This window comes from Benincasa hispida, chromosome 11 (assembly GCF_027475165.1).
Source record: "Benincasa hispida cultivar pf3 chromosome 11, pf3_genome.v1.1, whole genome shotgun sequence".
Lineage (NCBI taxonomy): Eukaryota > Viridiplantae > Streptophyta > Magnoliopsida > Cucurbitales > Cucurbitaceae > Benincasa > Benincasa hispida.
In genome coordinates, this window is record NC_143488.1 from 67,412,872 (window position 1) to 67,437,450 (window position 24,579).

General features: G+C 34.1%; 2 protein-coding genes across 2 annotated transcripts; one reads left to right on the forward strand and one right to left on the reverse strand.

Annotated features, from left to right (window-relative positions):
• The first annotated feature begins 4,940 nt into the window (after positions 1-4,940).
• LOC120090789 (uncharacterized) lies at positions 4,941-7,076 on the forward strand. Its single transcript, XM_039048496.2, has one exon. The coding sequence runs from the start codon at positions 5,407-5,409 to the stop codon at positions 6,841-6,843; it is 1,437 nt and encodes a 478-aa protein (XP_038904424.1). The 5' UTR covers positions 4,941-5,406; the 3' UTR covers positions 6,844-7,076.
• A 1,796-nt stretch (positions 7,077-8,872) lies between these two features.
• LOC120090472 (putative E3 ubiquitin-protein ligase LUL2) lies at positions 8,873-12,200 on the reverse strand. The gene is made up of 3 exons (XM_039048166.2): positions 11,322-12,200; positions 9,460-9,955; positions 8,873-9,292 (listed from the first exon to the last, which is right to left on the reverse strand). Exons 1-3 carry the CDS (start codon positions 12,062-12,064, stop codon positions 9,176-9,178), a joined length of 1,356 nt encoding a protein of 451 aa, XP_038904094.1. The 5' UTR covers positions 12,065-12,200; the 3' UTR covers positions 8,873-9,175.
• Positions 12,201-24,579: the final 12,379 nt, after the last annotated feature.

Here is a 24,579-nt window from a genome sequence, read left to right on the forward strand (position 1 = left end):
TGCATGGTTGCATCGAGCATAAGATCGTGCCTATCTCTAGAAACAATGCATACTTTGCTTTAGTGTGTTCCACTACTCACCCTCTCAGGGAGTTAGTTGCGGCTAATCAGCTTATAGACAAGCAATGCAACAGCCCATAGATAAGTGTTGCTACAGCCTCACACCAAGCGAAGAGGATTAACTCACTATACTTGCACAATGCATACCTCTCGGTGGATTTCTACGTGCGTCCTATCTCTAGGCTACACGATTGAGTATGCGATCGCCTTTAATAACTAAATGATGACAAAGGTGAAGAAGGTGAAGAAGATAGCACTGAAGGAATTAAGATATGAAATGATTACAAAATGTATCAATATCTTAAGCCAAAATGTAATACAATACAGAGACAAGAGGAGAATGGAAGGCTAGATGAAAACAATCTTTTGCTTTTCATATGAAATGCGTCAAGCCTGCTAGTGGCGCCATGGATGGATGGTGGAGACGTCTCTCTCGAGCTCTATCTCCAGTGAAAACTTTGGTCGTCACTCGGAATGGCTTGTGGAGGTGAAGAATCCTTAAAGAAAATCTCGCTCATGCTCTCATCTATGATCGCAAGCATCTGCCTTAAGGCAGAAGCTCGGATGCCTTGAATTGAAGGTCCAAGGTGCTATTTATAGAGTTTAAACACCGACAGCGTTCATGATTACGTTCTGCCTCACTGCTGCCTTTGTCGCGGTATGGACAATGTCACATCATCTTATCTTGTTAATGCTCCCAAGGTATGCATTTGAGCTTATTTCTCCTAAATTGCCAACGCATTCCATCTACCTTGCGAGCAGTCTTTTATCACGATTATCACTCTGTGGATGCAACATTCCATGCGGCGAACTAATCTTTGTGACAATCATCTCATGCGATCAATTCCTATAATATCTGCAAAAATGGACACTTTGATGCGGAATAATGCATGATATAAGGTTAGTGAGAATTTTTTGTGCTGATTGATGCAATAATCTCACTTTTTCACATGAATTCTTAGTATTATCAATGCATATTTTGCTTATTAGCCCTCATAATTCTAAGTAAAATACTACAATAGCTTGTATTTCTATGAGCTATCAAATATTATACCATACAGTCGAATAGACGACGCTTTTATTAGCGTCAAGTATATCCTCTACTTGACATTGGAAAAACATCAAGTAATCCAATTTCTATAGTAGTGATATCCGATGGATACAAAAATATATTTGTGGTAAGAAGAGTTGAGTTGTTAGTCTTTAGTGGAATGTCTGGCAGTTAACGGATGATGGATCTCGCGGCTAAAGAGTCAGCTATTCACGTACCGTTGGAGCTTCGACCCACAGGTCCATAAGGTCCCCTATGTAGCTTGGATAAAGTCGAGAATCAGTTTTTTGGTCAGTTTGAAATGTTCAAATTGAGAAGAGGGAGTTTGATTATATATGATATAATTGAACTGGTTAACTATATATGATTGAATTGACTAAATGTATGAGATACATTATTTTGAAGGAAATTAGATATAAATATGATTTATATCAAGTAGAGGAGCCCCGATACATTTTCGGTGCCATGGAGCTAGACCAGTTATTTAGTTGGACCATCTGCTCGAGATGTTCGAGTTTTGCTTCTCTAGAGAAGATGAGACGCTAAAAATGAAAGTGTTCGGAACGCATACCGAAAAGATACCAATGAAGCCGACCATTAATGACTAGTTCGAAGGGTAAAGAAGAAGGAAATTTCTGCTGCTAAAGAGTTGTTTCAATACCAAAAGAGTGTCTGATGCTGACCACATGCATTAGGCAACTGTTCCGCTATAGTAGATATATGGTATCATAGGTTAAGAATATAATATGATTATATTCATTTATTAATTAATTAGTCGGTTATGTGATAATTGACCGAAAATTTCTCCTGAATCGTGCGATAGTGGGAAGATCAATTTCAGTTATTGTAACTGAAGAAAAAATGAAAATTGGTTTCATTTTGCAAAGAGTTCGAAAAAATCGCTCACGGTGTGGAAACTTCACGATCGTTTAGTTGAGAGCCTATGGGATAGCACCCATCGCCTAAACGATCGCGCACCCGTGCACTAAACGGTCGCACGCATTCTCTAAACGATCGCTTAGCGCGCCGAGCTTTTCTAAACGATCGCTTACTAATTACTAGGCGATCGCTTAGTAAAACCTACACGATCGTGTACCTTTCTCTAAGCGACAAGCACTCGACTATGCGATAGTCACCTACTATCTCCCACTTGCTTGTCATTCTACATGATCGTCCTTGGATTCTCACTCCGAATACCAAGGGCTTCAAGTGGTGGTGTCGTCCCCGGTTGCTACTTGTTCGTGTGCTGTCGTACGTGTAGAAGATCGTGGTGCTGGTAGGCGACTGATTGCTGGGCGATTAAGACAGTAGAGGAGTCGCTTCCGCTGGATTGAGTTCGAGTGAAGATTATCTTCAACTGGTACGTTTACTCAATCTGTTGTATTTTATTTGTCAAAGCATGCCTATAATTAGTGTTGAAATGCATACCTGTTTGTTAGAATGTGTGTGTGACAATTCAGTCACAATGAAATAGGAAAGATCCAAACCCGCTCATGGATACTCTCGTTTAAGAGTTTCTTCAGGCGTGACTATAGTTGTAGTTGAAGTTGTCAAAATATTGATCAAGTGAAATTGTGAAGTTGAAAACTACAGTTAGAAGTTTTTGAAATTGAAGAAAAAGAAGAAGAAGCGGCAGAAGAAAACGGCAAATCGACAATATATGCACAAAAAATTTGAAATATGGAGGGGTAGTTTTGGAACTTTTTTAAAAAGTGAGGTTGTTTCCATTGACTTTTTTTTTTTGGCTATAGGATGTAACTAGTTTTCCTACTTTTCTATTTTTGACAATTTCCCTAATTTCTTTGATTTTATGTATTTTATATAATAGGTTTGGGAGCCTTTTATCATTTTTTAAATCACTAAAAAATGATTATAATCATTTAAAGTTAATTTAAATAGTATGAAAATACATTGAAAAATGTACAATTAAACAGTAAATTGATTTTGACTGATTAAAAATATATTTAGAAGTGGCTTTAAAACGGAAAAAAAAAAGACTACAGAGTCATGGTTCATGATAGGTACATACCTAGTATTTAATATCCTATGGGTTTCCTTTGATACCCAAATGTTATAGGGTCAAGTAGTTGTACAATGAAATTATTCGTGAGTTGGCCTGAACACTCACAGATATATAAAAAAAATGTAATTATTTTAATTTTGTTGTTAATTTGAAGAGCACAATGGTGTCTAGAGAGAATACGGATATGGAGAAAATATAATATAATAATAAAATATGATAAAATAAATAAATATTACAATAAATATAATATAATATATAAATATATAAAATAAAAAAATATAATAAGTAAATAAAATAACAAATAATGAATTTCTCTAATTTCTCCAATCTTTTTCGATTAATCACCAATATGTTTCTTTCAAAACCTAGCAAATGCCATTATTTATAGACAATTTAGCAAATAGAAGGTGGATTACATAGACACTAATAGTTGCTAATACACATGGACAACACATAAGGTAGTGGATAAATTATACATGTCTAATGAACACTAATAATGGACATCTACATTACTCCTAATTTAATATGTTCAAAATTAATTCAAGGGTTTTTTACACATAAGCCTTAATAAGGTATCTATATTTCATTAATGATTAAATTTTTCTTTATTTATAAGAATGTTTAAATTCCTTAAAAAATTACAATAAAATTAGATCAAAATTACCATTTAGTTTTCAATAATAAATTAATTATATGTTTTTTAAAATAGGAAAGAGAAAATGGTTTTAAATGAAGCACATTTTTTTAAGAAAAATATATTAGATTTAATATTTTTCAAATACCCACAACTTTCCATATTCTTCAACTTATCTCAAAACCCTCATTTATAGGGATATATATATTTGATATATACTGTGGTATATATACTTTTTTACTATTTTTCTATAGCTTTTGTAGAAATTTTGATATATATTATGATATATGTATTTGTTTATTTGATATAAATGAGAATACTTTTTTATCTAGACTTCATGTATTAATATATACAAATTTTAATTTATTGAGATTTTTTATTATCTAAATGGTATATATGATATATATAATGTGATGTAAATGAAATTTATGATATATAATGTGATTTATGTTAAACATTAAGTCAATATGTGATTTATATACTGTGACATATTTTATATACTACTGTGATTTATGTCAAGCATTGAGTCAAACTCTAATTTATATATTGTGGTATATTTCATGTATTGGTTAAGATATTTCAAATATTTAACCAAGTATTCTAAGGTATATTTAAAATAACCATGAATCTGCAAGATAAATCAATAAGTTAATACAAACGTAAATAAAAAATTAAATTTTTATTAAATATATTTTATCTCTCTAGTTAAGTAAAAATCTCAACAAATAAATTTCTCTCCGTTAAGCATGCTTGATAAATATTAAAAAAAAAAAAAAAAAAAAATCAATGCTACGTTCTCTCCAGCCATCCACCATAAATATTTTAGTCTGAAAAATTCATTAGAAATATTAAAAAGTGACATTGTAAGTTTTGAAAAGGATTGAATCTGTAATAATCCCTAAATTAAAAAAAAAAATATATATATATATATATTATTTTGTGTAACAATAATTGATTGTTTAATCCGATTAAGATGTTCCAGAGCGATCTTGTACTCTATGTCTCCCCTTAAATTACAACAAAGCCCTTACAAGCCAATAATTTAGGGCCCACATTCTTCTAATCTCAAAATCTGTCCGTTCATTTATCGACACGTGTGTTTATCGTTTTAGATCTTAGAATATCTCCTCGTGCCACGTAATTCCCAGAGCGGGACAAGATTTCTCGTAATCTCACAATATTAATAGCACCACTCGTTTTAGATCTACTTCCATTCTTTTCCTCTTCTACTTCACTCGTAACCCTAGGTTTGAAGTTTGAACCTTGATTCTGAAATTCGATCTCGATCTTCAGTTTCTGTTAGGGTTTTCGAGGTTTCTTTACTGTAGGAAGTTGAGCTTTGAAGAATGTGATGTAGTTTCTTTCAGCATCATGGTTTGATTTGTGTTCTTCAATGATGGTGATTTGGGACGGGAAAATTATTCGAAGGATGAGGGTTCCGAAGAGGGTCTGGTTAATTTTCCAAAAATCTATGGGGCTCCTCGTGGGTGGAAATCACACATCATCCAGGTTTTGTACCCGCTAATCTTTTTGTTCAATCTGGTTGTTGTTTCTCTCTGTTAGTGTTATTTCGAGGAATTATTCCTGTTTGCTTCGTGTTTCACGACGTTAAACGAACTCTGATCGGGGGTTGGGAGAGATGAATTTGAAGGCTGTGAAATGGCAGATCGTTCATGGGGTATTGGCCAGGCGTGTTGTTGTTCGAATTTTCTTTCTCGCATTGGCTGTTTCGACTGTTCCTTTGTTGCATATTTTGACCGGTGCTGATTTCGGAGTGATCCCATCGGTGATCTTTCGCGATTGTGCTGTGAAGTCTGGTTATGTAGAAGCGAAAGATTCTCGAGGATCGTATTTGTTTCAAGGTCATTTTCTGAATCCAATTTGGGTGCCATTTGCGGCGATGCACTGTGAGGACTCTATGAATCTGACGACTAATGTCGTTGCTGAGTTAATGGAGAAGAAACTATTGAATCATACTGCTAAATGTCTGTGCGTTGGAGAGGGATCGGGATCTGCCGTTTTGGCACTGAGGGACATAGGATTCAGTGATGTTATTGGCGTTGGTCAACACCGATTTTTCTCTTTAAGGAGAAAACAACTCGTTTACGAATTGGACTTTAAGGATGGATCCTTTGATTTCGTTTTCTCTAGAGATCTAGACAGATATTCAGTCCCTGCACTTCTGGTTCTCGAGATCGAGCGTGTGCTTAGACCTGGCGGAATTGGGGCTGTTATTGTGGCCACGAGTGGTTCAATGCCGAACAATTTGATTAGAGCTGCAACCCCAGTGTCATCTTTGCTGAAAACTTCCACTGTGATGCATGTTGGCCATGTTAATAACTTAACTCTGGTTGTATTTAAAAAGAAACTCGAAGAATTTCGCCATTTGGAGCCTCACATATCGTCTGAATGTCGCTCTCTCACGAGGAACAAGCCTTTAATTCCAAAAATAGAACCTTTTGTGAAGGGAAAACCTGTGGAATTCGACAAAAAACTGTCATATTTACCGAAGCTTGTCGATGTTTCCAATGGGGAAAAGTTGGTATATGTTAATATTGGTCCAGGGAAACGCATGAATCACACAAACACGGATTGGTTTCCACCTTCCTATCCTGTGGATCGCAGAGATTTTAATGTTTATTTTGTTGATCATGACATGTCTGCTCTCGCCACCTATATCCATAACCCTGGAGTCACGTTTGTTTATCATCCTGGCCTAGCAGGAACTGATCAGACTACAGAAAACGACGGTGCTGCTGATGATGAAGATGAAGAACCTTACATCGACGACGAGTTTGATTTTCTGTCTTGGTTCAAGGAAACTGTGCAGCATTCCGATTTCGTCGTCTTGAAGATGGACGCAGGGAAGGAAGAATTGAAGTTTCTGTCAGATTTGTTTGAAAGTGGGGTTATTTGCTGGGTGGACGAGGTGTTTCTGAGCTGCAGAGATGAGGTTGATGAAGAAGATGGTGAGCTGAAGAACAGAGGCTGTGTTGATCTGTACAAGGATTTGAGAAACAGTGGTGTTTATGTCCATCAATGGTTTCTTGATGCTGCTCCATCCAAGAAAATCTGAAGTTTAGTGTTTGGTTCATGGTTGGTGAGTAAGAATGTTCATGAGTTGCTTTGTGGTTGAGCGCTCAATTAGACTTCGAATAAGCAGCCACTTTGTTTCCTGTTTTTTTAGTATTGAACCAATGAACTGCATCTGCATGGTTTTTGGTTAGAATAAATAACTCGTGTGAGTTTGCTATGGTTGATTGGTGATGTTGATGCATTTTGTTTTGTAATATGATTATGATTTAATGACTTTTTGAGGTCCTACTTTTGATTTATATTATTATAATGTTAAATCATAGTCATAATGTGTTGCACCGACAGTGGAGAGTTCTAGTACTTCTAGTGTATGATGTGACATGTATGACCTAGGTTTGCATTATGAATATTAGGGGTAGGAAATACTTCGAACCCGAAAAATGAATAGCTAATTGATTTCTCATCATTGTGAAACACCACAATTTTAAAAGAAAAGTCACTATTGGCAAAGTCGATGCAATTACATATAAATTTGAATTAAAATCAATAAATTATTTTACTACTACATCATTGGATTATATGTCAAATTTTTTTTAACTTAATATCAAATTATAGTTTTAATTCAGTTTTATATCTTTCACTAGTTTTGACAAAACAAAAATTTGGCATGATTAAGAATATTAGTTTGTTTTTAAGTGAAAAAGGGATTAGGAAGATGTGCTTATTGAAATTAAGGAGGGAGAAACAAAGATGCAATGAAGTAATATGGTGTTGAAAAAATAAATAAATAAAGTGGCATTTTGCAATGTATTTGACTTTTAAAAAAAAATTATCGAGGTTGACTAAATAAAAACCAAGCAAATTTTTACATGACGTTTCTCTTGATAATCACTACATCAAAAGAGAGAGGAATTACCTTTTAAATGGTCTTTGATATATGCTTTGCTTTCATGGAAGTTTGTTTTAAAATTTGATTAAAAAATTCAAAGGTTTCTTTAAAAATGATGAAGAATAAAGCAAAAAGAAAAAGTGGCTGTATAAATTTAATTTTTATTAAATTATACGTTTAGTATCTAACCTGATGTCTATTTAATTTTGATATTTTCTTAATAAATTAACAGCTTTTTTAAGGAAAAATTAACAGCTTTCAAGCTTGTATTTATCTTTGTTTTGTTGTGTATTTTAAACGTTTTTAGTAGACTTATATAAGATTTTTTTGTACAAACGACCAAAATTTTTTTTAAAAAAATGAAACTTCACCAACTTTTTCAAAACAAAGTTGTATAACCTTTTTGTTGGTGCTATCAAGCAATTTTTGTTTAATTATTTTTTATTTTCTTGTTCTTGCCTTCTATATTTGGTTCATTTGGTATCTTTTTCCAAAAAAATAAATAAATAAATAAAATGTTCGTTTCCACCGTGTCAAAAGAAGAAATAACTTTGCTTATTGCTTGTTGTTGTGGTTGCCTTTGTTAGAGGCAAAATACAGAAAAGGAAGCGTTATCGTTGTAGAAACAAAATACCAAAAAAGGAATCTAAGGAAAGAAGGCTGGAGAGGAGGAAGAAGATGGGGAAAAATTTAGAGAGAACAGAACGAGAGTTGTGAGAGAGGAAGAAAAGAAAATATTAAAATAAAGGTCTGAAAAGAATTGCAAGACCTTATTCTGAAAATGCCCTCTGGTTATCAGTTTTGTTTGTAGTTAAAAGACTGAAGGCAACCAAACTCAAATTGACACATAGTTTTCTCTTAGACATAAATGTATGTAGCAATGATAGAACAAGTCTATTTAGCTCTTGTCATGTCATTCTTTTTTCTCTTTTTTATGTTTTTAATACAAGTAAACAATGCACGATTTCAAAGATAGAGACGACAATTGATCATTAATCAACTAAACAATACTCGGATTAGCTGTATAATTTATCCAATAAACGAGTAACTTTTGAAGTTGGAAGACTGAGCTTAGTTAGACTTAGAAGGTGAAAAGATGAAAAGCCATATGGGTTATACAAATATCCATACACCAATACAAGGATGTTAGAAATGATTAAACCAAAGAAATGGCAAAGGATTTGATTACAAACAAAACATGGCTCGGCTTAAGTATATATAATAGAGATAAATTCTACAGACACTTTTGATCATGAGAATACAAGTACAACTGTTTACAATTTCCTTCTTTTTCTTTTTCCCTGGCACAATATCACAATGTGCTGGATATAAGCTTAAACGCTTTCCTTTCTTGATTATTTAGAACAGGTAGAAAATTCAGGGCGAAAGGGAATCAATTCAGATGATGCAAAAAGAAATGCAATAAACGCAGTGCTGTACAGAGTTTGCTTCAACTGCGAGACGATGGTAGAACCGTTGTTCTTTATTCTTCTGGCCCATTGCTGACCCTTATCTCTAAGAGCCTATCGACGGGTTGTCTACAAATCGGGCATCGATTCGTCTGGAACCTTAGCACCTTAGCACAACCACTACACATACACTGCCAACAAGAATAGAACAAGTTAATCCTGCTCAAGAATTGCTGGTAGTGAGCACAGATTTATTTTATAGGAATAAAGACTTAACAAGGCTATTATCTCAGTGAAAGGCTTAATTCTTTGTTAAGAATCATCTACAATTAACAAAGAAAGAGAATGTTGTTGTTACCATGTGTCGGCAGGGAAGGACAGTCGTATCCCGTGGCTCTGACAAGCAAATGACACATTCCTTTCCAGGGTCATTTCCATCCACATCGCCCTCGACTGAATTGCCAATGCCATATATCTCCTGTAGCTCATATCTCATACCATTGACCCACAGGATTTGTTTCAACACTCTTACCTGATATTCACCTCTATCTTTCTCAAATATTGCTTGTGTTATCTGAGAATTCATGGGGTCAGGTACCGCGGTACCATCAGGGCCAGTTTGACTGTCGGTGGAAGCCTCAGCTTTTACAACTAAAGGATAGACATCTGTGTCATTCACTTTCAGAAACTCTGACTCTTCAAACTTTGAGAAATCTATTCCGGTTCCAGAAGGTTGTCTGAACTTCTGTCCAAGCCCTTGTTTGAAATGGACAGTTACTGGTTGAAAAATGTCTTCTTTTACAGCGGTCAAGTTGCAATCTTCACCTTCTTTCGCAAAGAAGAAGATTGTGATACTGTTTCAAGATAAAAAGACTCAGATTCTCAGGCTAGCAGAATTCCAGATCAAATCTCAAATAAAAGAAACAAAAAATCTCTATGTATAAACATCATAACAACCACGGGAAAAAAAATATCCCACCGTGAAGGATCAACAAAATAACTAGATAAAAGATAAATTAACATTTGAAAGGACCACTAATCCGACGGCAGATGCTGATAAAAGAATGCAGAAGGCTCTTAAGGCTTATCCCCTAAAGTTTGTCTCTTCTTTGGTTCAGAGACTTGAGCCTTCATGAAAATCTAGAATGCATCAAGGCTTGGAATACTTTATGGATTATGGCAATAGTTAAAATACAACATCAATTTATTGTCCTCTTTCCAAAATATAAGAGTCAACTTCATGTCATACTAATACAACATGGGCCACTGATCCATTAATAATAGTGATAGTGATAGGAAGGAGGAGTTAGAACCTTTACTTTAAAAAAGGATGATGAATATGAAATCTTTTATTTGATCTTTTATATGACCATTATATTTAGTGATTCACGATTTACATACATAATTTCATTAATGATTCTATGCAAATAGAAACTTCAACCTCACCTCTGAAAACAAGATCTTAAGACTACTTAAGCCTTTCCGAAAATTGACTCTAATTAAACTCATAAGCAGCAAACTGAAAGAACTCTCCACATTTTACATTTTTTGTTTTAGGTGGGGTGAATGTGGAGTGGGAGGGCAATCAATTAGGGTCCAATAAACAATAGTAGGCAAATTTGACCTATACTACCAACATAATCAACAAACTTCAATAAGTCAACTTGAACAGGGCTCAAATAATCGCGAGGTTGTAGGTTCAAACCCTCTCCCCTCATGTATAAGTTATATTCTAGAGAAAAACCCAACAACAAACACCTGCAGGTCTAGGTGTGTTCAAATTCAAGCCCAAATGCTAATATTTACAACAATGTACACCTGAAGTTGACTCAGATTAGTTTCAAGGAGTTAACAATCCCAATAACCTCTCAATCATCTCTAACCATAAAGAATATCTCCTTTTCACCACCTCAGCGAACTGCTACTTTATAGTTTTAATCACTAAACATCTATGAAAAACCAGAGCACACCACTTGTTCTAACCAATTTTAACAAGCATGGAGGGTTTCTTGAAATCTACATAAAAACACACAAGCCTCTAATTCTTCCAGCAAAATAAACCATGCAAGACTTATTCTGGTATCAGATAAACAAAAACAAAGAAGAGAACAAATAAAATCTGACCCAACAATTCCACAGAGCTATCAATACCTTCAATTAACAATCACAGATACAAAAAGGAAAAGGAAAACCAAAAGCTCCAAAGATTAGAACACAAACCTCCCAGCAACGGTGGCATCAAACGTGAATGATACAAGGAATTGGCCGGGATTTTCTTCATCAGGTTCGACTCTAAGAGTTTCCTTCTTGAGATTAACATCATTTCGTATGGTAACCGCCTTCTGGTGCTCAACATAGGGCGTTTGGGGCGGCATAGGAGGGCCATAAGGGTATCTCCCACCGACCCAATGCGCGGGATCCATCTGGGGATGACCTCCACGGTGGTGGTGATCGTAAGGCGCCGGCAAAGGCATCGGCATCGACGGCGGCGGACCAGGTGGCGGTGGAAAGTAACCAGGATACTGGTAATACGGGGGCGGATGATTCGGATGGTTCGGGTATTGCGTTGGGTAAGGCGTAGCAGCAGCGAAAACGTAGCGATTACTTGTAATTTCAGGCTGGGGTGGCGCTGCTGGTGGTGGAGTTGGGTGACTCCGGCGACTACCGTGCCTTCTCCGGCCACTGGAACCGCTACTACCAATGTTACCCATGGAAATGAATCTGGGGTCAAAATCGGAAAAGAAACAAACCCAGATGAAGGAAATACAAGACGAAGAAGATATATACGAAAGGGATGGTGAAATTGGAATGAAATGACAGAGGAAAAAGATAAGAAAAAGGGGAAAAGGGGAAAAGAACAGAGGAGAGAGAGAGGGAGAAGAAGAGAGAGAAAGGGGAATGGAGGTTGGGTGGCGGGTATAATGGGGATTGCGTAAAGCTCCACCCAGAAAATGAAAAACCATCCATTTGAGGATGGAAGGTCATGACTCTTCTTAAAACTGAGCTGTTCTTTCTCTTTCTTTATCTCTCTCTTCCCTTTTCTTTTTCTTTTTCCTTTTCCTTTTCCTTTTCACAAAACAACCTAAATATGTTATTGGTATTTTTAGGTTAAAAATCACGTTTAGTCTATATACTTTCACAATTTTATCCTTAAACTTTCAAAAGTAACATTTTAGTTCCCATACTTTGAAAATGATTACGATTTAATCCCTACTGTTAAGGTGGTTGTTTGTTCTTTGTGATTTGTGTTTAAAAGTGTATATAAGTAAAGGTGAAAAGCAAGATTAGAGTGAATGAAGATGAATGATGAATCACTTATCTAGGTGAGAAGATTAGATGATGCGTTGAGGTGTTGCATTATACTTTCTATAATGCGTACAAGTTTTTCCTAAATCAGATCCAAGTATAAATCTAACTCAGGTTCCTGATAAGTCTAAGGTCGAACATAGGGATTTATGACAGACTAACATAGGCCTTGCATTGCTGCAGTTGCAGAAAATCCTAGATAAATGCATGAGAGGTTTATCTACACTAATCTCAATGCTTGTATGCAAGAGAACATAAGAGTTCAAGTGAAACAAAGGGATTTATGAATGAGTGGTGCTGAGTGTCACAATCGCACTTTCCGAGGCTTCACTTAGCAATTGTGTGGCACTTGTTCCCACTCACGAATAAGTTAGTCAATTCGAATACGGACAACCAATAGCACACCGGGTGCCTCTCGCAACCTCCACCCCCATTTTAGAGAAAACAGTTTTAGAAAACGAGTTTGAAGAAAAGGTTTTCGCAAACAGTTTGATTGTAAGAATAGAGAAGAGAAAGATTGTAGTAGGCTAGAAAGCAACAAGCAACAAAAACTGCTTTATAATATACTACTCCAGGTATGGGGAAGTGATGGTTAGTCTTATCTCCATATAGTGCATTCTGAACAAAAACACATTTGCTACTCTTGCATATGGAAATGGACGAGCGGTCACTCACTAAGAAAAGTACATATAAACCTAACTACCTAGCAAAAGGAAATACATAAGATGAAAGCATAGTAAAAAGAGGTGGAGGCGGTCATGCGGCCATGGGCAATACGCCCTGGACAAGCATGACTGTGACATTCTCCCCCACTCAATTTGTTGACATCCTCGTCAACCGACTCTGCTCGAACTCAGCATATTGTTGAGCAGCTGCCTTTGAGCCCTTCCATGTGCTCTTAACGAACTTCTCTGTTTTGAAGGCTTATCAACTTCTCCAGGAACTCTTCCCAACTTGGTCCTGGTCCTTCCGCTCTATTGCTCCTTCCCGTAAGTCTCTCGTTGGCTTCTTCTCCTGCCATTCTCTTCGTTGTGGCCTGCGGATGGGTCACCACCCTACATCTTTCCTCGACATGGTTGGGATGATAGGGTTTCAGTCTACTCACGTGGATGATAGGATGAATCTCCATCCACGATGGTAACTGCACCCGATAAGAGGTTTTCCCAACCTTTTCGATGACTTCCAGCGATCCTCTAAAGTTGCTCACGAGGCGATGTTTTCTTTGCCCTCGACTTCGAAACTGTCCCAGGCACAAATTTACTCGAACCCAGTCTCTTGGTAGGAACTCTCGGTGTCTAGGCTTCTTTCTTCTCCTTCTCCTCCTCTTTGGAGTCGGGGACTTGTGTAAACTGTCCAGCTCAACAAACGACACTGCTCCAAGACACGTATAATGTCTTGGGGGACCTTTTCTTCCTCGATTTCGACTGACTCGTGGGCAAAGTCCTTCTCCAACTAGAAGGTCGAGATCATCCTTATCCCTTTCGGTCGTTTAATCTCAGCATGCACAACGGTGGGCGTAGACCGATGATTACTAAACACTTGGTGAAGGGTATCAGCATTACCTTGTGTTCAAGCAAGAACTCCATTCTCAACACCACATCAAAGTCATCCATCTTAACGATTATGAAATCGGCAGGGCCACTCCAGTCCCCCAACTTTACGACTGTCTTTTTTGCCATTCCTGTAATCGGCAAGGCCTCAAAGTTCACTGCTTTCATTCTACCTGCACCTCCTTCCCAACGGAGATTTAATCGTCTGGCTTCTGTTTCAAACATAAAATTATGGGTGGCTCCTGAATCGACCATGGTACTTTTGGCTGATTTATGGTTGACCCAAGCATCAACATGCATCAGCACGCCTCCATGGGATCCCTTTTCTTCTCCTACATCCTTTTGAAAAGCAGCTAAATATCTCAGGGCCCCAACCTATGGGGTTCTATCTTCCTCTACTTGCACATTCTCGTCTTCTACCTGAATAACTTTGCCTTTCAAGTCTGACGCTAATGAGGCTTAGAAAGCATTAAAGACGGCTCATTCCGGACATTCGCTCGCCTTGTGCGGACCCTTGCATATATAACAGGATAAGGGCCGATAAAAATTCTTCTGATTTTGCCCCCACCACGTATTTCTAGTCATCTGCTAAGGAGGTCTACTATCCCCATTGTTATCTTTATCTCCCCCACTGTTTCTCGATGGGCTCGAACCATTGCTCTTTCTCTCCCTATTAGAGGATCTCGAGTGTTGCCTCATCTCTTGAGATTCATCAATCAAGTCAAATAACCGTTCGGCCGCTGTGTATGCGGCTGGGAGATCCTGTATTCTCTGCTCATACAATTTTTTTTTGCCCACGATTTCAAGCCTTCGATAAAACAAAAAACTTTGTCTTTTTCGGACATGTCTCTTATGTCCAACATCAATCCGGAAAATTGTTTCACGTAGTCCCTAATAGTATCAGTATGTTTCAATTGTCGTAGCTTGCGTCTTGCCAAAATCTCAACATTTTCGAGGAAGAACTGAGAACGCAACTCTTGTTTCAGTGTCTCCCACGTGTCAATGGTACACCGTCCCTCTTGGACATCCATGAAACGGGACCTCCACCATAACTTGGCATCCTCTGCTAGGTGCATCGTCGTTAGGGTGATCTTTGACTCTTCAGTCATTGTGTTCGTAGCTCTGAAGTACTGTTCCATGTCAAAAATAAAATTTTCTAGCGCCTTTGCGTCGCGAGCCTCACAGAAGGGCTTGGGCTCGGGTATTTTTACCCTGTTGAATTGAGCTGCACCCCCAACTAAGGCTTGATTTCCCACCGCTCTCATGATGAGGTTAATTTTTGCACCAATATCTGCAATCCTTGCTCGGATAACATCAATGGTGGCTCGAAAGTCCTCAGACATTTCGGTCACCATTTGAATGATTGCTCTCTGCGAGCTGTCTAGTTCTTTGACATGCTCTTCTATCGGGGAAACAGATCCCGACGAACGATCCCCATGCTCAAGAGGCCTATCCATCGTGGCTTTTGCCTCTAGGGTCTCAACTCTTGTCAACAATTCCTTGACGGGCATCCCGTCTAAGTGGCCAGCCACCGCATCAATTTCATTGGCCTTATCGGCGACTTTCTATAACTGAGTCTCTAAGAACCGAACCTGATCAGGGATTTTTATTAAATAGAGCATTTTCTCTTCAATCTCAACCAATCAGTCAACATGGGACTTGCCCAACTGCTTCGTAGCAGACATGATCAAAGCTTCTCAACTCTACGAGCCGACTTAGCTCTGATACCAATTTTCACAATCGCACTTTCCGAGGCTTCACTTAGCGATTGTGCAGTACTTGTTCCCGCTTACGAATAAGTCATCCAATTCGAATACGGACAGCCAATGGCATACCGGGTGCCTCTCGCAACCTCCACCCCCGTTTTAAAGAAAACAGTTTTAGAAAACGGGTTTGGAGAAAAGGTTTTCGCAAACAGTTTGATTGTAAGAATAGAGAAGAAAAATATTGTAGTAGGTTAGAAAGCAACAAGCAATAACAACCGCTTTATAACATACTACTCTGGGTATGGGGAAGTGATGGTTAGTCTTATCCCCATATAGTGCATCCTGAACAAAAACACATCCGTTACCCTTGCATATGGAAACGGGCGAGCGATCACTCACTAAGAAAAGTACATATAAACCTAACTACCTAGCAAAAGGAAATACATAAGATGAAAGCATAGTAAAATGAGGTGGAGGCGGTCATGCGGCCATAGGCAACACGCCCTGGACAAGCATGGCCGTGACACTAAACACTAGGGGTATGCATTGATTCCAAGTAAGATGAACACGTGTGTGCAGGTATAAGAGTGAAATGAAGATGACAGGGATGCTTGTCTACAAACCAAATATATGTTGATGCGTTAGGTTTCTATTCCTCTGATCATATTATTCAACATTTCTCAATATGAATGCCATATATGCTTCTATTTCTAGGGTGCATGCGTTGGTCACAGAAAGTAATGAAGCACAAGTATTTTTATCTCTAAATCTACTGTGCGTTCTGACTCAATGCGTCTTTAGCTATCCTATTCTCTCAAATAGATTTAGCTTAGTTATAACTTCAACCAAATGATCAAAATGATTAAAGCTTGAAAACTAAGTATGCAACAAGTCATAAACGCGTCAATCACACAATATAATGTAAACAGAGGCTAAAGTGATGGATCAAATGTAGGATTGAATTTTAAAAATCGAAACTGTCTTTACAACAATCACACTTAATCGCATGAAATGGGAAATAGAAATGAACTGAAAGAAAAGGAAGGAGTTAAGTCACAGAGTTCAATCTCTTGTCCTCTTTGGCTTGATTCAAATGTGTGTGCAACCAATTTGGTAAAGAAATGAAGAAGAATTCTCTCTCGAGCTTGGTCTTCAACAATTTTCTTTGGTCAACAATGACAAAGGTTCTTTTCCTCCTATCTTCTTCTTGCAACAACAGCGTAACTATGACCTAAGTTTTATGATCTCTCTAAGAATGGTATATTTTCTTTAGCTGCAAGTCTTCTTATTTATAGGCATTTTTCTCAGCAACTTGTGATAAGACAACATTAAATTTCAGTTTATTTAATATATATAATTTCATTAACTAACTTAATATATAATATGTACTTACTATGTGTTATGTCCAATATAACATATAACCTATAGTTTATATTATATCAAATACAATATAACTTATAGTTTTTATTTCTCTCATTATACATGGTATTTAATATAAATCCCATTTATATTAGATTTAATTATATGAAACCAATTCACATAATTAATATTTGAATCATATTCAAATATTTACTTCTTCTCAAATAAACTTAATATTATAATGTATTAAATACAATATAATAATTATATCATATATAATTAAGTAAAATTAATTAAAATTGAACAATTCAAATTAATTCAACATTGATTCTCACTAACTCTATTGAGCTACGAAGGGGACCTCATGGACCTGTAGATTGAAGCTCCAATGATCCTTGAATAATTAATTAAACTATTTTAATTAAATGATACAACATTCATTAACTGTTGAGCACTCTACTAAAGACAGACAGTTGCACTCTTCGCACTACAGATATATTTTTGTGTCCATCAGATATAACCGGTCAACAGTGTGATGGCCCTTCACAAATTGATTGTAAGTACAACTAGGCCAAAATTACTATTTTTCCACTATAGTTATATAGCTACCTCCTTAAGTACTACTGATCCCTCTAATGAACAATAAGTTATAGTACAACTATAACCAAAACCCCTCTTAGGCTAGGAGAGGATATGGCTTCACATTGTTTAAGCCCTGGAATCGGCCTGTAAAGGAGCAATTTCTCTACTTACCCTGACATTGGAAAATGAGTGAATTCCGTCTTGTGTAGCCATGTTTCCAGCTCCCCAATATGACGAATCCCCAAAAATGGTAGGCTTATTGAGTCAGTGATCTGGCCACTCCCACCCATACAAATCAAAGGATCATCTTCATAGATAGGAGTTCACAACTCTCTCAGGCTTCAAGTCATGTCACCTATGGTCATCCTTGTGAAATGTAAGTCTTTATTATGAACAATGTTATATAATGAGACTAGTCATTTTGTGATTCAGTCTTATACAAACTCTTTTTTTTTTAAAGAACAATCTCCTTTGTATAGAATACCCTACTCACATGTCTCCACATGAGTGATAGGGATCAGATCATTTGTAGCACTTTACAACAATTGTAACATCTACAAAGCGGGTCGTATTCGTAGTGTCACCAGAATAAGGTATCCAGCCTTATCCATTCACTACAGACCTATCCATAATGAAAATTGGTGTAATCATAATGGAATTTTATTGATAGATCAATTGTAATAGATCATAATCACAAATGTAATTGAATTGCTTTTGATCACATTTAATTAGAATTATGAATTTGACACATTTACTGAATAACGGTAACAATAAATGTGTCAAAATTCATAAGTTTTCCTCGAAACAATAACAATTATGATAACCATAACAGTAACGATGATGATACGACGTAATTTCCAGACACAATTGGATTAAGCATCCTCCACTTGTCAATCAATTTGTGTTTTTTATTACAGATTTGAAAGTAAACCCCAAATGTAAATATAGGTGCAAAATACAAGTAAACAACATTAAAGGTAATTAAATGTGGTCCAAAGTGACCTAAATGTTTAAGCAACTTTCCAAGAATTGGTTATCTTCGACATCCTCAAAATGAACAAGTTTCTTTTGATAGCGAAGTCAAAGTAGTCCAAAACAATATATTTGTTTTTACAATATATTTGTTTTTACTTGTACTTTTAAAAAATATATACATTTATTTCTTTAAAAAAATTTAGAAAAATACATTTGCTTCTTTAAAAGTCCAAAACATTTTACCTTCTCTCTTTCCCTCCTCCCATCGGATTGAGAAAAATACAAGCAAGTGGCTTATATTTTCTTTACAAAATTGCTATGTCCTTCAATTATTTTGATTTCAAAAGTGGAAGATACGAGTATTTTACACTATATCTCATCACTATTTTTTCTTCTGTTTTTTAAAATTATGTTGGTTTTTTCCCATATTTTTTTTCACTTTTTTCACTTTTCAAAATTTTGTTTTTCTTTTTTCCATTTTCAAAATTTTGTTTGCTATGTCCTTCAATTATTTTGTTTTCTTATTTACAACCTTCATTTCTTAAAAGACAAAATAGTTATAGAAGAGTGAATTATAAAGTAAAATGAGCACAATTCAACAATAATTAACATATATTATCGAGGTCGAAAGTTTAAATACTCATTTGTTCTAATAGTTCTAAATTTTCATCAACATGTCGTTATTACATTAATATTTTTCACGTTTCTATGGGTTTGATATCAACATGAGAGGTGAATCAATATTTCCATTATAATGTAAAAAATCAACTAAACACAAAAAAATAAGCGTAAAATACCACTAATATAAATAATAGACATGTTTACTTATTTGAAAATAATAAAATTGTCTACTTACTAATTTAAATTTATTTTTTTGAATTTTTTATTTTTATAATTTTTCCAGAAATATCCATTGAAATGAATATTTTATTGATATTTTCATCGAAATTTTGGTAAAATAAAGACTTCGATATTTCTGTCAACATCGATATTTTAAACCTACTTCTACTATACAGCATATATCAGACATTATATAAATGTAAATTAGGACTAATTTTACTTTGTAGTGTAGATACCTCACTTTGTCTATAATCTTTAGACCATTTCTTAAAAATTCATCACGGATATTTTTAAGGAAAATTTTCACAGATAGAAAAAATGTCAAACTATTTACAGAAATAGCAAAAAAAAAAAATTAATAGATAGTAATAAACTTTTATCAGCGTCTATCAATTTCTATCTCAAATAGACTTGTATGCTGATTTTATTTTTGAAGATTAAAGAAGATTAAAATTTGGTTATTTTGTGTAAATAGTTTTCAATATTTTTTATTTTTGAAAATTTCTTATATTTTAAAAGTTCTGATTTTATTTATATTTTCTTTTCTCTTCATACTTTCACAAAACATTTAAAAGAAAAAAAAGGAATTGATGGGTAAATTTAAAATCATAGTATCATATATGGTAGATTGATGAATTTAGATAGAGACTAAAAAAAACAAAGTGGGAAGAAAAAAAGAGTGGTAAAGAGAAAAAGGAAATTATGCCATTTTCCACTAATGAAATTCTGTCTGCTCAAAATAAAGAAACAAAAATGTTATACCCTACCAACCATACCCATCATTTTAATTATTGTCTTTATCCACCACACTAACCCCATTTGGCTTACCCTTTATATATATATATATATATACCTCTAAAAAAAATAAAATGAAATAAATGAAAAGGCTAAGTTTGCTTCTACTTTATTCATATATCAAATCATTTTTCCCCTTTCATACCACCAAATAAAATTTTATATTTTCATTTTATTTATATTTTCATATATCTACTTTATTTATATTTTCATACCATGAATCTAGACTTGTGAAAAATTAATAAAGTATGTAAATAAATTGGACCCATTCAATATTTGTATCTAATACAAATAGAAATGTCCTCTTAAGCTCACAATTGCACTAATATATATATATATATATATAAAGTATTTGGTCCTTACATGAATTTTCATTGGAAGAAAGAATATCTTTTTGGTCTCTACATTTTGAATCTAATTTATATTTCGTCTCTTAAATTTTATAATGTCACCACTTCTATCTTTGAGTTTTGTGTATTTTTTTTTATTTGATTCATGAATTTTAGAACTTACAATTTTATCCTTGAATTTTGAGTTTATTTTTTATTTAATTCCTAGATTTCAATATTTTACACTCTTACCTTTGATTTTTTACTAATGCTCACTTTTGAACTTGACGTTAACTTTCAATTAATTAATTTAGGATAATTATGATGTAATATTTTGTGATAAATTTTAATAATGATGAAAAATTAGTAAAAATTAATTTAATTCTTTTAAATTAGTTTATAGACATCTACACTTAGAATTGACCAACATGAGCATATAGCTCAACCGATATAAAACTCATACTATCAATCTCGAGGTCGGAGGTTTGATTCTCTATTCCTACATATTGTTAAAAAAAAAAAATCTCAAAGATTAAACGTTAGCATTAAATGAAAATCAAGGTTAAAGATATATAAATCAGAAACCAAATTATTAAAAGAAAAAAAATAATTGAATGGTAATAATGTATCATTTTGAGATTTATAGACTAAATATAAATTAATTAAAAATAATATAAGTATAAGATCTTAAACTTATAAAACAAATGAAAACTAAATTAGAAAATGTAGTGAAAAAAATGCTATTTTGAAGTTAAATTATACTTACTCTTCCTTTTTATTTATTTAATTATTTGAAAAAATTTTATTATCTTGATTGCAACCAGCTTTATATAGTCTAATCTCTCTAGACATCTAATTAAAAAAAAAATGTCATATGACAAAAAAAAATTCGCGTGTAAAAAAAAGAAAAACATGGCATTAGGTACAACCTAAATTGTACCTATAATCCCTACTCTAATTATTTTTGTGTTTCAACAATTACACTCTTAAAATTATTTGTCAATAATAAATTAAACTCCACATATAGTTGATACTTTTTTAATACATTGTTATCCACGGAATCATTGAAATTATATATTAAAGTAGGATAACTAAAATGGAAGTAAGAAAAGCATAAATAAAAAGTTGATGATGTTAACAAGATTAGATAAAAATTATAATTTAACTAAAAATATATATAAATATAAAAAAATTAGGAGTTACGTTTAAGAAAAGTTAGAAAACATGATGAATTTGCAAGGTCGAGTATATTTATGATTGATGATCCACCACTCACAAACTTATAATATATAACTTTTTGCTTACGTCATAACATACTTTTTTTAATCGCGATTTTTATTTTTCTGTTGTATTTTACTTTTTTTTTTTCTCACAATTAATTATTTTTTGGTTGAGAAAAATGCATATCACAATAGGGATGGTCATCACATAGAGCTATATGGTCACAAAGTATTGTGTTTCCCAATTTTTCTCACGGTTTGTTAGATTTTTCTGAAAAACATGAAGATTGCGATAAGAATATTCCCATCACGTTAGGATGATATACTTGACCATTCCTAATGCGATACATTAAAAAAAATGTGATAGATTATATATCATAAATTTGTGAGAGGCGAGTCATGATTCATTAAGACCTTCCTAAAAGAGTTATTTATAAAAAAAATCTCTGAAAAACATCCCAAAATAATTTCTATTGTTCGGAATATAATTTCTGTTGGATAACTATTTACTGAAAAATGGTTTAATACTACCCTATTTTCTTTTGGTCTATTCGCGTATATGAATTATCTTTTCAAAATTATGAATTTGTGAATATGAACCATAGGATGCATAATATTATTAAGACTAAATATACATTTGAATCTCTAATGTTTAGATGTGTTTTTTTCAATGTAGTATGATGACTGATCCATTGTTTAATTTAATTTTATTTCATTTTAAACAAATTAAAATAGGTTTTTTAATTTGGTCACTTATTGATATTAACCGCCAGGGTTCAAAGTTACTTTTTATATTTACTTCAGTAATTTAGATGCAGTTTTATTTTTACTGCAGATTCGCATAAACTACCTCCTTTTTATTCCTCAATGAAAGATTCTCTACTATATATATAGTTGTTTTCTTTTCTTTGCTCATATATATTTGTGGTCTTGGTGCCTTTTATTAGGGTTAGCCCTTTTGATAAATGAGGGAAGCAAGTGAGTTAGGGATTATTGACAATTATTGTATGTGAACCTCATTTGGAGATTGTTCTCGTATGTCCTTGGTGTTCGGATAAAGAGTTCGTTCAAGCTTTTACTTTAGTGGAGAAGTTGGTGCATTGATTGATACTTAAAGGAGAGTTTCATTACAGTGAGAGAATTTCACACTTAACGAGAGCTTAAGTACCTTGTTTGACGTGTGATTCAAACAAGAGGAAGGAAGAGTGTTCATCTATCAAGAGAGGTATTCTCAAATTCAAGAGGAACCTAAATTCATCAATAGATGTGTTAGCCTAAACTCATCACAAATCAGTAATTCATTGTAATTGCTTAACTTTTTATCTATGACGTTACTTCCATTAGACACTTTGTCCCTCACTGAACTGGGTTACTAACCTCTGTGTATTTTTGTTTTAGTCCCTCTCTTAATTTGGTTTGTTGTCTTTAATATTGTGTATGACTTGTGTTGTTATGTATTAGATTCACCTATTTTTCATTATTGTTTCCAATTTCATTATTTCTAAGACATGTTAAATAAGGGTATTTTATATGAATCGTTCAAGCATCAAATATTTGTTTTATTTTATTTAATAATTTTGATGTAAGTTTCTTATTTTTCAATTTTATTCTAAGGGTATTTTTGCCATTTTTACTAAAGTTTATGATGTGGCACACATTAGGGTTTTGGTAAGCTATATAAAACTAGTCATTAGGTTGTACAAAACAATTTTTGGCTTTTGAATTTTGAGAATGATATTTTTTTCTCTACATTGATGACGAATATTCATCACCCACCCTTTTACAATTCTTATCTAAAGTTGTATGCTTGAGCATTCAAGTAGGATTGATCCGTACTTGTGGAGTACTCAAACCTTGAGTAGAGAAGTAGTTCTCCTTATCTACTGGGCTTCGATCAAAAGGTAATTCAACTCTAATCCTTCCTTTTGGATTAATGTTAATTGCTTTGAGAATTTTAGAATTTGATATTAGGGGTTCAACTAAAGGGTTTCGAATTTTCAAATTTTTAGGATTTTCATATCAGTATCTTTGTCATTTTACCAAGATCTATAATGTGGCATATATTAAGGTTGTGGGAGGCTTTGGTCATTATATCGTACTGGATAGTTTTTAGATTTTGAATTTTGAAAATGAGAATTTTCCTTTGTGTTGAATCGTTGAGCTAAGTTCACTCTAACGACTAAATTTATGAATTTATAATTGAAGTTATTAATTATTAGTATACATGATTTTAAACCATGATAAATAAATAAATAAATAAATAAATAAATAAATAATGCCTTTAAATGTAGCGATATAATAAAAAATGGGAGTGGAATGATGGAAACGTGTAGGGAATGGGGGAATAGGGTAATGTGCTTTGTTCGGCGAATAAAATGATTTCACGCAACGCCCATTGAGTTCTCCCAATTTGGACGGATTTAATTCAAACCCACTTCCCATACTTATCTCTTTATCACTATCCTTTTTCCCTACTTATTTATTTAAGGTACTAATACTATAATGTCGGGATACAAGAGGACTACATCAATTAACCAACATCACATTTAAATAAAAAAAAACAAAAATCTTTAAGAATACGAACATATTTAGGAATATTTATAAGAATTTATAGTTACTGGATATACCAACAAGTTTGTTACACCTTTGGCTCAATCACTAGAACTTTAGAGTTTAATGGGTTTGGCTTTTAAGTAATCTTACCTTCAAGAAATTTTTCTTAAAAACATGCCCGAATGACTATAAATCGCTATCATAACTTTTAAACAACAACCAATGTATCATTAAGAGGAGAGGACACACTACTAAAGTAACAG

Coding starts and splice junctions, on each gene's coding strand:
- LOC120090789 (XM_039048496.2), top strand. CDS start 5,407: ATGAATTTGAAGGCTGTGAAATGGCAGATCGTTCATGGGGTATTGGCC.
- LOC120090472 (XM_039048166.2), bottom strand. CDS start 12,064: ATGGTTTTTCATTTTCTGGGTGGAGCTTTACGCAATCCCCATTATACC. Junction 9,956..11,321: donor GATGCCACCGTTGCTGGGAG/GTTTGTGTTCTA, acceptor ATCTTGAAACAG/TATCACAATCTTCTTCTTTG. Junction 9,293..9,459: donor TCCTTCCCTGCCGACACATG/GTAACAACAACA, acceptor TCTTGTTGGCAG/TGTATGTGTAGTGGTTGTGC.